This window comes from Eretmochelys imbricata, chromosome 10 (assembly GCF_965152235.1).
Source record: "Eretmochelys imbricata isolate rEreImb1 chromosome 10, rEreImb1.hap1, whole genome shotgun sequence".
NCBI lineage: Eukaryota > Metazoa > Chordata > Testudines > Cheloniidae > Eretmochelys > Eretmochelys imbricata.
Window position 1 is genome coordinate 45,971,736 of NC_135581.1, and position 12,534 is coordinate 45,984,269.

Genomic DNA, 12,534 nt, shown 5'->3' on the forward strand with positions numbered 1-12,534 from the left:
TCAAAAAAGAACTAGATAAATTAATGAAGGATAAGTCCATCAATGGCTATTAGCCAGGATGGGCAGGGATGGTGTCCCTAGCCTCTGTTTGCCCAAAGATGGGAATGGGCGACAGAGGATGGATCACTTAATGACTACCTGTTTTGTTCATCCCCTCTGGGGCACCTGGCACTGGCCACTGTCAGAAGACAGGATACTGGGGTAGATGGACCTTTGGTCTGATCCAATAGGGCCGTTCTTATATTATGTTCTTATGTAATTTACATTCTAGAGTAGACAGGAGAAGACATGATCTATTACAAAGGGCTTTTAAACATGAAAGATGAATTAATCTGTGGGAAAGCTTGGAAAGCAGTGTTGGGTACTCACCAGCAAGTGTAAACTTTCTTTGCTGTGTCATGGTTATTGCGAATATGTCTGCCCAGACTGCTGAAGTCGTTGAACGAATGCTCACACTGCCGACAGGGATATCTCTTCACAGACTAGCAGAAGAACAGAAACATCTTTTAACAACTGAAGCCAGCTAGCTCCTTTTGTCTACTTGACTCAAATGAAGGGATGAATAGCAAGGGAGACGCACAGTGCCTACACCCAGAGAGAAACCCCTTTAACTGAGGTACCTCAAAAGAACAATTTCAAGATTTTTGGGATCCCCAAGTTAGCCAGCCTGAAAGTGGGCTGTCCTCATTGATCTCACCTTTAAACAGGTAAAGATCAGAAGCAGCTCAAGAACAATCTGACTTTAAAAAAAAAGTATTATTAATTACTTCTGCTACTGGGTACTGATTTAACTCTCTTCACTTATTGGTGACAAGAAGAAACCTCCTCATGCTCCTGAAGAGAGGGGGGAATTGATGAGAGTTTCCTCCTTAACGACAGAAGACCACCCTTACTGCTGAAGGAAGAAGATCTGGTTTAACTAGAAGACCTGTAGGGATAGGACACCATTATCTGCAAGCCCAGACAGCCACCTTGGAGTCAAGAGATAAGGTGCTTGATAGAAAAAGAGGCTGACTTCACTATAGGATTCTACGTGAAATTAATCCACTGACCACCACCGCACTCCTGTGCCCATCCTACACCCAGTCCTCTCAGAACTATGTGCTTCTCTGGTCCGCACCAGCTCTTTGTGCTAATGCTGGCAGGGGAGAGGGAAAAGTATCACCTTCTCCTGTCTCCTCCCTTCTCAGAGAAGGGGATGAAAGCAGGCACTGGCAAGACTCAAAACCACCTACCCATTCTCTTCTCCCAACAGCAGCACCAGGAAAAACAGCAGGCCCAAGGTAGCATTAGCATCACACTATGAGCCATATCCATTAATGACTCCAAATCCCCCTATACATTTGTTTTCTATCTGGCACCCTTCACGGTGTAAATCTGTTTGGGATTACACCCTTGTTATCATCTGCATTTGCCAGAGTTAAATCTCATCACATACATTAGCTCATTTCTAAAAAAACAAAAACAAAAAAATCTTCAATACTTAATGAGGATTTCCATTCCCCACGTTGTGTTTATCAAATGGGACAATCCACCATTCCCATCTTTCCCCTTCTTGTATTTGTGAAATGGGACAATCCAGATCTCCTTGGTCGCTGTTCACAGGGCTCCAGTTACGTGTGACTCAGCACATTAATGACTCAGTACCTTTACCTTGAGGTATTAAGAGTTTGGCTGTACACGAAAACCTGGCCTCTGTTTCGTCAATGAGCTGGTGCTAGCCCTGAAAAGCCCATTCTAACACCAATCTGTGTAAAAACCCATGTCAATAGAACACAAGATTTTAGGCACACAAAAGTGAGAAAATTCAGATTTATGGTTCCTAAAGCAACCTCACCTCTGCACCTTGCACAAATTCATTACAACAGAGTCTCTCAGGGTTAGGTACCTAACAGCAGACAATTCCCCATACTGTTTAGCAAATAATAAAATATATCGAGGAAGTGCCTTTTCCTCTTCATCTTTAAATGCATATATAGATGGAGGACAGTCTCCATCTGAACTACAATGTTGCTTCCAATTACTTTTACTCAAATTGCTATCTATGTTGTGCTGAGTTGATTAGCAGAGTGGAACTGCTATTGTCATGGACAGATCACAGTGCTAAGCGAAGAGTATTGGCAGCTGCTGAGGGAAATCGCAAACACAAGCCAACAGCAATCAATACAAAACCTGGAATCCCAACCAGTGTAGCTGTCAGACCAGTGACTAGAACAGATACAGCTCTCCATTCATTTACCAAAGTATGTGAAAAAGGAAACTGGATGTGACATGCAGTGAGGGAAGGAGCAGAGGAAAGGGTGACATGCCAAAGTATAGATCATACTATTCAAATAGACCCAATATGCTGACAGCAGGTCAGGTCAATGTTTTGTTTCTGGCTATACTTTCACTCCAACAGTGCTGGTGAACAGCTACTGGGTTTCCATTTGATCAAAATATTAATGACTAGTAGTTCTATTGCCAAAAGCTTATAAACAGGAAGAAACATGCCTCAAATACTTAGTCCTGCCTTGAAATGCAGGGGACTAGACTAGATGACCTCTTGAGGTCCCTTCCAGTTCTATGATTCTATGAAAGGTATCATTTGGCTCCTTACCTTTCCATGGCTTTTCTTCATATGGGACACATAGTTTTCCCGATCAGGGTTCCATTGTGAACACTCTCTACATGTCCAACCAACACTTTTCAAGATGGGTTTTGATTCTGAGTTGTTTTCCACTCTTGTGTCCTTCCTTGGCAAAGCAGTGTGGGAAGTACCATTGGCTACTGACAACTCCTTTGGTGGTGCAAGAACTTGGCTGCTGGACGTTGTCTGAGGCTTCTGTCGAAGGTTAGACACATCCTCAGGATATGGGGGAACCCCATGAACAGCCTGATTAGTAATAAGGGAATTGAGCATCAGAATCAAAAACAGTTTAAATAACATAGCACTGAGGTACTCCTAAATCCCCACCAAGCTTCTGCCCCTGAAATAGGCTGGAAAGTTCTGCCTGATAGAAGAGTTGTTCGAGTAGCATTGCTAATAATTTACAAAAATACAACACTTCTATATTTGGCTCCCCATCTTGAGATCGTAACATGCCTTATGAACATGAATAAATTAATCCCCACTACCCTGCTAGGTAGGTCAGTGTTGTTAAACCATTTTTAATATGAGGAAATTCAGGCACATGGAAGGGCAGTGACTAGAGCGCAGAGCCAGTAAAAGAACCCGGATCTCATAATTCCCAGTCTTGTGCCTTAATCTATTCATTCAAAGGCACAAAAGGTCTTCAAATAATTGGTTCCATTTTCTAATCAGCAAGCAAAAGCACTTTACAATAGTTAGCTAACGGTACAAACAACATTTGGAAGATCATTAAGTGGTCCACCGAGACCCTCAGCAGTTTTCAAGTGGTGCGTGGAAAAAAAGTTTGAGAACCACTGCAATACAGTATGAACAACTTGCCAGGTGCATTATGGGGCTGGGGATTTGCCACTCCCCATGTAATGTGATGAACCAATACAAACAAAATAGGATGAACCAAACCCCTTCTTTTTATGTAAATGTAATGTACAAGGAAAGTAATCACAGAAAATATGAAATACCAGTAGAAACAGAAATGTTTCTAAATGGAATAGGTTTCCCACTTTTCAATCTGTCCTCATCAGCTCTTTAAAATCTTCCCTCTTAGTTACACGTGAAGTATTTAAAACATTTACGCTTTTTTTTTTGCTTCAATATAAAACAACTGCCAATTAACCTGTGACATTACTGACATAACCTGTGACTGTATAGATCATTGTTGCAACCACTGTTATATATCTGCAGCAAATATTGTACAAAGGTTGTCGTGTAAGGTGTCTATGGAAAGGTTATGATTTGCTGGGCATGATCATACTGTCTGTATGTGTGTATCATTTTTGTAGCTGAAGTTATGAATATTGGCTATGTACTTGTATCTCAATGTGTTTTCATTCTAAGTAACCTCAGTGAAGCACTTGGTCAGCTTCTTGAGAATATTCTCAGTATTCTCAGTAAGTGCCCAATCAAAAAACACTTAACTAACAATGGACTTTGGGAGATGCCACATCTGAGCTTTCCTGGGAACGTTCAAGCTAACAATGTAAACAATGGAGTTGGCCTGTAAAGAACCGAGTCATGCATGGACATGTGACTTGTCCATGTGACTCCAAACTCCATCTTGCTGCTGTGATCTTCCACGGGCAGAGAATATAAAAGGCCTTGAAAACCGCCCCGTGTTGTCTTCAATCCTGCTTCTGACCTCTAGAGAGACTTTGCTACAATCTGAAGCTCTGAACAAAGGACTGAATGATCCATCCCAGCTGTGGATGTACTCCAGAGACTTGATTTGAACCTGCAGTTTACTCCATCACTGCTACAAGCCTGAACCAAGAACTTTGCCATTACGGTTTGTAATTGATTCCATTTAACCAATTCTAGCGCTCATCTATCTCTTTTTCATTTTATGAATAAACCTTTAGATTCTAAAAGATTGGCAACAGTGTGATTTGTGGGTGAGATCTGACTTGTATATTGACCTGGGTCTGGGGCTTGGTCCTTTGGGATTGAGAGAACCTTTTTTCTTTTACTGGGGTATTGTTTTTCATAACCAGTCATCCCCATAACAAGTGGCACTGGTGGTGATACTGGAGAACTGGAGTGTCTAAGGGAATTGCTTGTGTGACTTATGGTTAGCCAGTGGGGTAAAACCAAAGTCCTTTCTGTTTGGCTGGTTTGGTTTGCTTTAATAGTAAGGGAACTCCAGCTTTAGGCTGTAACTGCCCTGCTCTAAGCAATCTGTCCTGAATTGACACTCTCAAGGAGTGTCCCACCAAAGGCAGCATCGTTTATTTTTTTTTTAAATACCGTCTCAAGAGATAGAACAAACAACAGATGAGGTACCTGGCTGTATCATTACCTGATCTACCTAAAAATGTGTGTGATCCCTAGGTAGTATTCCACTGTGAGGGTATGCATGTCTTCCATGCACCTGAGACAGGAAGATTTTTGCGTGAAGTGTCTGTTAGGCTTTGTCTACACTGGCAAGTGAAAGGCAAAACTTTTCTTTTTCAGGAGGTGTTAAATAAACACAAAAACAAAAGTTCTGTCGACGACAAGCGCTGGTGTGAATAGCGCTTTGTCAGCAGGACCGCTCTCTTGCCAACAATGCTAATGCCGCTTGTTGGGGGTGGAAGTTTTTATCATTAAGAGAGCTCTTTCCTGCCGACAAGCAGCAGCTACTCCATGCGCCTTTTAGCAGCATGGCTGTAGCGGCACAGCCATGTCACTAAAAGCTGCGTAGTGTAGACATAGCCTTAGTCTGTACCCGCGCTCCTCCTCTCCTCATGCTCTGGACTGAGGGCAGAAGGGGTGATGTGGACCAACAGCCAAGAGGTTCTTTCTCTACCACAAGTAATAAATACAGAATCTGAAGCAGAGAGAAAGAAGGGCGGATAGTGGAATACAGATAGTGACCACAGAACTCAAAAACTCCACTTGCTATAAAAGGTAAATAATGCTGCTTCTGTGAGTGCTGGTTCCTATGTGTATTCCACTGTGGGTGACTGAGAAGCAGAGCCCATTTAGGAGAAGGGTGAGAGAACCTACGTGGTATTGATGACTCAAGTACCATCAATCTAAAGGATGCATTTGCTGCAGAGGCTTGAATAGTGAATAATGTCCCGTGAAGGCAAGTATAGAGCTCTATACTATTGTCTTACAGATATCAATAAGAGGCACTTCATGAAGTGAGGCTAGGGAAGCTGCCTTGACTCTGGTAGAGTGGGCCCTCACACCTTGAGGGGGAGAGCTATCAGCTGACTGACAGAGCAGAATACAGCTTGAAATCCACTTGGAAAATCTCGGAGAAGAGATCGCTTGTCCCTTCATCCATTCTGCCAATCCAGGCAATTTCCTAAATGAATTTGTTCTTTGTAAGTAAATGCCAATGCCCAGCACACACCCAGGGAAAAGAGGCTCTTCTCCTCCCTTCATTAGTCACACGTGGCTTCGGCAAAGAAAGGTGTATTGTCTGGTTTAGATGAAAGGCGGAAGAATTTTGGGTGTAGTCTCCATGAACCTTTTCCTTATGGAAAATTGTATAAGCTAGAGTAGCCATTAGGTCTCCTAGTTCTTGAACCCTTCTAGGTGACCTGATGGCCCCTAGAAGGGAGAATTTCACAGATAGATAGAACAGCAAACATGTCAGCAATGGTTCAAATGGTTACTCAAATAACGCTGAGAGTACTAAGTTAAGATCCCATGTGGGAGCGTGTTTAGTTTCAGGAGGGAAGGTTCTAATGTGATGCTTTAGAAAATGTACAGCTGCTGGATGGGTGAAAATGAATGGTTATCAAGGGAAGTGGCAGGCACTAACTTCAGTTAAGTGCAATCATAGGGAGCTAAGGGAAAGACCTGAGGTCTTCAGGGTCAGCAGATAGTCCAGTTCTTCTGGAGACATCTGTTGATGCTGAACCCAAATAGAAAATCTCTGCTTAGCAAAGCAGAATTTTTTGGTGGATTCCTTCCTGCTATTATGAAAGATGGCTTGAATTGCTACTGAACATGTCTGCTGTAGGTTCAATGCCCATCCAAGTACCAAGTCTTGAGGTAGAGAGACTCCAGATTAGGATGTCTGATCTTGCCCCTGTCCTGTCTGTGTCAAGAGGTCTGGGAAAGATTGGATATTGATGGGTGGATGTGCTGATGGCTGGAGAAAGTTGGGGAACGAATACTGTCTAGGCCATTTGGGAACAATAAAGATGACCACTGCCCTATTCTGCAGAATCTTCCTGAGGGCTCGAGATAAGAGAGGAATGGTGGGAAAGGCATACCTTAAGGGTCCCATCAACAAGATTAGAAAGGCATCCTCTTTGGAGTCCTGACCTTGCGCCCCTTTCGCGCACTATATCTTGGATTTCCTGTTTTCTCATGACTGTGATCCTAACAGCACCCCAGTGCAAGAGACTCACGTATCTGGCAGTGAGTTTCAGCTGGCCTGACCAATTCAGTGTACCCCAACTCATTAATATCATAATCTATATTTAAAAGGAGTCACGTAATATATCAGTAGGAAGCTAATAACATACTTATTAATATTATTGTGTGGTGTATTGGGAATTATGTTCTTAAAGTGTCTCTGCTAGGCAGGGCTGAAGTTACCTCACCCTAGATAAACAAATGTGGTTCTGCCACCTTGAAAGTACTTCCAAGGTACATTGACAGACAATGGGAATGTATTTACATAAAAGGTAAACAAAACCATGAAGTCAACAAGGGGAGGAGATAACCACTCAGCTTCATGGCAGGGGGAGGAGATTGCAGGAACAGATCAATTTGCGTTTTAGAAAACACCAGTGCAGGAAGAAACCAGCATGGAATTTCCTTCACCATGAGACTCCAAATCTCCTTCCTCACAGCTTGAATGAACTTTACTTTGGGGGGTAACTTTCAGAAGAATCCATTTCAAAGGTGCGCTGGAGTATAAAAGAGAAGGGCAAAGAACCCCAAGGTATCTTTTATCTAAGGAGACAAAAAGAACCAAGCACTCTGGACTTTGTGGGAGAAGTAACTGTAAACAGGGAACAGTCATAAAGTGTTTCCAGTGGGGTCATACAGGGTTCAGTTCTTGGCCATATATTATTTAATATTTTTTTCAGTGACCTGGATGAGAATTAAATCATCACTGATAAAGTTTGCAGATGACACAAAAATCGGAAGAGTGATAAATAATGAAGAGGACAGGTCACTGATTCAGAATGATCTGGATCCCCTTGTAAACTGGGTGCAAGCAAACAATATACCCTGTAATACGGCTAAATATAAATGTATACATCTAGGAGCAATGAATGTAGGCCATATTTATAGAATGGGAAGCAGTGACTCTGAAAAAGATTTGTGGTGGATAATCAGCTGAACATGAGCTCCCAGTGTGATGCTGTGGCCCAATAGCTAATGCAAACCTGGGCTGGATAGACAGGGGAATCTGGAGTAGGAATAGAAAGGTTATTTTACTTCTGTGTTTGGCACTGGTGCAAAAGCTGCTGGAATACTGTGTCCAGTTCTGGTGCCCACAATTTAAGAAGGATGTTAGTAAGTTGGAGAGGGTTCAGAGAAGAGCCACGAGTACAAAGCCTGCTATGTAGTGATTGAATTCCTAGAGTCTATCTATCTTGACAAAGAGAAGGTGACTTGATTACAGTCTCTGGGCACCTACGTGGGGAACAATTATTTAATAACAAGCACTTCAATCTTGCAGAAAAAGCTCTAACATGATCCAATGGCTGGAAATTTAAGCTAGACAAATTCAACCTGGAAATAAAGTGTAAATTTTTAACAGTGAGAGTAACTAACCATTGGAACAATACATTAAATGTCATGGTAGATTCTCTATCACTGACCGTTTTAAAATCAAGATTGGATGTTTTTCTAAAAGATTGATCTAGGAATTATTTTGGAGAAATTCTATGGTCTGTGTTATACGGGAGGTCAGACAAGATGGGCACAATGGTCCCTTCTGGCCTTGGACCCTTGGAATCTATGGAGTTGATGATACTCCTATCGGCCCTGGCAATACTGCTAGAACTGGCTCTTCCTCCTCCTCTTCCATGGGCTGCTGAGGGGGCTCTGGCTGATCTCTGGGGGGAAGAAAGGGAGGGAGGGATGGTGAGATTCCCAATGAAAGTGGACTGATTCAGGATACTGTAATATGGATCCCATAGTCCCTTGTAAAACCAGTAAGAGGGATCCAATATAGGTTGAGGAGATCTTCAAGGCACAGTTTAAAAACAGTCCTGGGGGGAAGGGTATCCCATCTTAGGAGGTCATGGCAGTGCCTAGAGGATCCAGAACCTTCTATCTGGGATGACATCTCCTAGTGGAAGTGATGTCAGTCCTTCCCCCATGTCAAATTCCCTGGAAGAGGAAAATGTGGGCTCCAGTTCTAGTGGCTGTGCTGCCAGTACCATGACTAAAGAAATGCCCCAACTGGTAGGAAGAACTTCTCTCATAGCATTCATGGACTAATGGTGTCAGAATCTACCTTGTAAGGACCAGGCCCAATAGGAGGCAATGTTCTGGATCTAGAAGGAGGATGATATCCTCTGAAGTGAAGTATCTATTGCCACTCATCGGTGTGAAGAGTCTTCTTCCTATGTTCCTTTGGAGCTGGCATGGAAAGACTCTTGGAAACCAGTGTTTCATTATGCAAGCTTGTGGATAAAAATGGACCAAGAGGTTCTCAGGTGTCCCTTGCCAGTACTGGTGGTTGTCCAAGCCTTGACTCGTGTCTCTCCTTGCTCGGTACCGGTGGTTCTGCTCCTGTCAACAGTGCCAATGCAGAGGCACCCTTATTTTTCAGAACCTCTGGGTTGTTACCGTGACCCCATGGGCTCTTGAGCCTCCTGGGATCCAGAACATTGTCATTGTGAAGTGTCACCTGATTGAGAAAGTGTTGGGTAAGCAGCCCTCCTCTTAGAGTGGGATTTCTCTTTAGGCTTCTGAAAGTGCTCCCTACCTTCATGGTAAGCCCGGGAAGTGTCTTGGCGCTACCTTTCCTTGCCCCTGTATTAGATGTGTGAGAGCTAGGCCTTGCCCAGTATACAAGATGGTGTTTACCTGGTCTGAATTGAACTGAAGCCTCATAGTATTGTCCACTAGATGTCTCCTACATCTGAACTTCTATTGATTGGGAAAGGAGCGGAAGATATAGCATTCAGGTATGAGCTTTTCCAAGACAGAAGAGGCTCCCCTCAAGGTCATCATTTACCAAGAAGGACTGGGGCAGGAGATGCCATTCCTGAAGGTCAGATTCCTGGGCATAATCTGCATTCCATACCTGGGGTGGGAGGAGGTAAAAGGGGGCAGAAGGGACTTGTTCCAAATTCTAACTAACCAAAAATAACTCAAACTAATACTTAACTAACAAAAGGTTTTATTTTACAATATTTACAGATTCAAAGTTGGAGGGACAGTTCTGGGGACACTGGAGGGTTCCATCTCAGATCATGTGGTGGCAGAAAGGAACTGGCAGTCAGGCCCCACTTAGACCAGAGCACAAGGAGAGAAAAAGCACAGGTGTGGACCAAAGACAAATCCCACCAACAGCAAGTAAAGGGCTTCAGTTTCAGATGCATGGAGCACATGTGTACCCCACAGTGGAATATACAAAAGGATCAGCATGTGAAGGAGTACTGTGTCCAGTTCTGGGTGCCACACTTCAGGAAAGGTGTGGACAAATTGGAGAGTCCAGAGGAGAGCAACAAAAACAATAAAAGCTTTAGAAAACCTGACCTACTAGGAAAGGTTGAAAAACTGGGCATGCTTAGTCTTGAGAAAAGAAGTCTGAGAGGGGACCTGATGAGTCTTCAAATATGTTAAAGGCGGTTATAAAGAGGATGGTGATCAATTGTTCTGCACGTTCACTGAAGGTAGAGTAGGATGTAATGGGCTTAATCTGCAACAAGGGAGATTTAGGTTAGATACTAGGAAAAACTTTCTAACTCTAAGGAGAGTTAAGCACCGGAACAGGCTTCAAAGGAAGGTTGTAGAATCCCTATCCTGGAGGTTTTAAAGAACAAGTTGGACAAACACCTGCCAGAGATGGTCTAGGTTTACTTGTTCCTGCCTCAGCACAGGGGGCTGGACTTGATGACCCCTCAAGTTCCCTTCTAACCCTACCTTTCTATGATTATATAACATCACTACTACATATTTTTGTTATAAAGTGAAATTTACTAGTGTTACCCAAACTTGCATAGTGAAATTTTACCTTACACCACAATGCCCCCTGGCAAAAATTAATTACATACATATAATAAAACCCCACCACTTCCTTCCATCTCCTGCCCTCAGAGTCACTTCTGCCTGTATACAGACACACACAAAAAGGGCTCTGTGCTATCAGTAAGTCAGATTCAGCTACCTACCTTGACATGCTGCATTAATTGTTGTTTCTGCATATACACTAATTGACACTGTGGACACTTAAATACTCCCACCAACAGCTTGTTGGCATTCTGTTGGAAGTGCTCCTGGAGCAGCTTCTTCTTGTTAAAGACAGTCTCACAAGAACATTTGTAGATAACCCTGGAACAATTTAAAAAAAATAAAATTCATGCTCAGTATATTGACTATTTTGAAAAGACACTAGATAGAAGAAAACTCTATGATTTAGTCTTAGAAAGGGAAGTTACTTATTAGTGAATGGAGTTCTTTCAATGTGCTGCCTGCACATACCCATGCTTTTTGGTTATAACCCAAACAAGCTGCACAGGCCCCAGAACCGTTTGAAGCAATTAGCTGGAGGGGCTGAATGCATCAGGCACATATTGAGTGTTCTAAAAAGAGGATCCATTAAGCCCTGCATAGATTGGGAGGGTAACCATGGATATACAGAGGTAATTCATTCAGAGAACACCAGCTACCTGTTACTTTCAACCCAATCCAATTCCCCCCACCCATGCACCCACAAGCTCTTTCAGCCATGGCTAGAGGGGAAAAAGAAGAGGTTGCAGAGTGGAGAACACAAGACAATTTCTCCAGCTTCTTTAGGCAGTGGCACCCCGAACATCCAGAAGCCAGACGAGGCAGTTGTAGTGCAAACTCCTTGTCAGTAGATGCCACTCTTACTCATGGGCAGGCAGGGTGTTGCAGCTGAGACTCCTCGCTGCAGCTGCTCAGCTCCCTCCCTATCTCTCCACCCCCAATCTTATGAGGCTCTGAGTTCAGGGCAGGGAACTTTGGCTTGGCAGAGACTAAGCCCCTGGCAAACAGCAAAAGCAGCAGCTTTTCCTCCTCCTCCTCCTCTGACAGAGACAGGCAAAGGAAGGAGATGTGGGGGTGTGGAGGTGGGAGGGAATGTCAGTTCCAGAGCCATCCAGTGGCTAACACAGTTTACACAAAACATTGGGCAAACAGTGTAAATGCTTCCAAATGCTAAGGGCACTTACTGAGTAGTTTTGTGAGGCTCTTCTGGGTGCTGGCTAGTAATATGGGCAGTGGTACTGTCCGCAGATTTGAAAGCCATTGGACAAAAAGAACATTTGTGGAAGACTTCGCAGTGTTTCTCGTGAATGTGCACTTTCAGCATAGCTAGCGACATAAAGACAACTCCACAGTGGATACACCTGGAAGACAGAGGGGAAAAAAATCTGCATTAAAATACACCAAGCACTGCCTCTCTTCAACTTCCAAAGGGAAACACAAAAGTGAAGAGTGGAGGACACCAGAGCATGGTGTTAGCTCTCACTTGACCCCCTCAGTAGTGATCTGGAAGAGGCAAAAAGCAGAATGTTAATGGAATTAATGAATCTTAAGGCTTTGCCCATGCATTGAGGCATGGAAAGTAAGGGGTTAACTGATGCCGCTCCAAAATCATCACAGGCATTCGCTAGCACCAGCTCATTAGTCTCCCCCTTCAATCTAATCCCCAGCTCCCCGTTTCATGTTCAAACATTCTAAGCAGATGGGAGAGAGCTCTCCCATCAACTTACTTCAGCCCCCATGAGTGGTGGTAGCTATGTCGGCAG

At 43.4% G+C, this 12,534-nt stretch overlaps 1 protein-coding gene across 4 annotated transcripts in view; it reads right to left on the reverse strand.

Annotated features, from left to right (window-relative positions):
- ZNF592 (zinc finger protein 592) overlaps window positions 1–12,534 on the reverse strand; it is a 96,073-nt gene that overhangs the window by 13,229 nt on the left and 70,310 nt on the right. For all 4 annotated transcript variants that reach the window (XM_077827777.1, XM_077827778.1, XM_077827779.1 and 1 more), the window contains 4 exons: window positions 11,956–12,132; window positions 10,933–11,092; window positions 2,600–2,875; window positions 370–482 (listed from right to left, as the gene is read on the reverse strand). In XM_077827777.1, coding sequence (XP_077683903.1) covers window positions 370–482; window positions 2,600–2,875; window positions 10,933–11,092; window positions 11,956–12,132 — 726 coding nt within the window. The remainder of the gene's footprint in view (window positions 1–369; window positions 483–2,599; window positions 2,876–10,932; window positions 11,093–11,955; window positions 12,133–12,534) is intronic.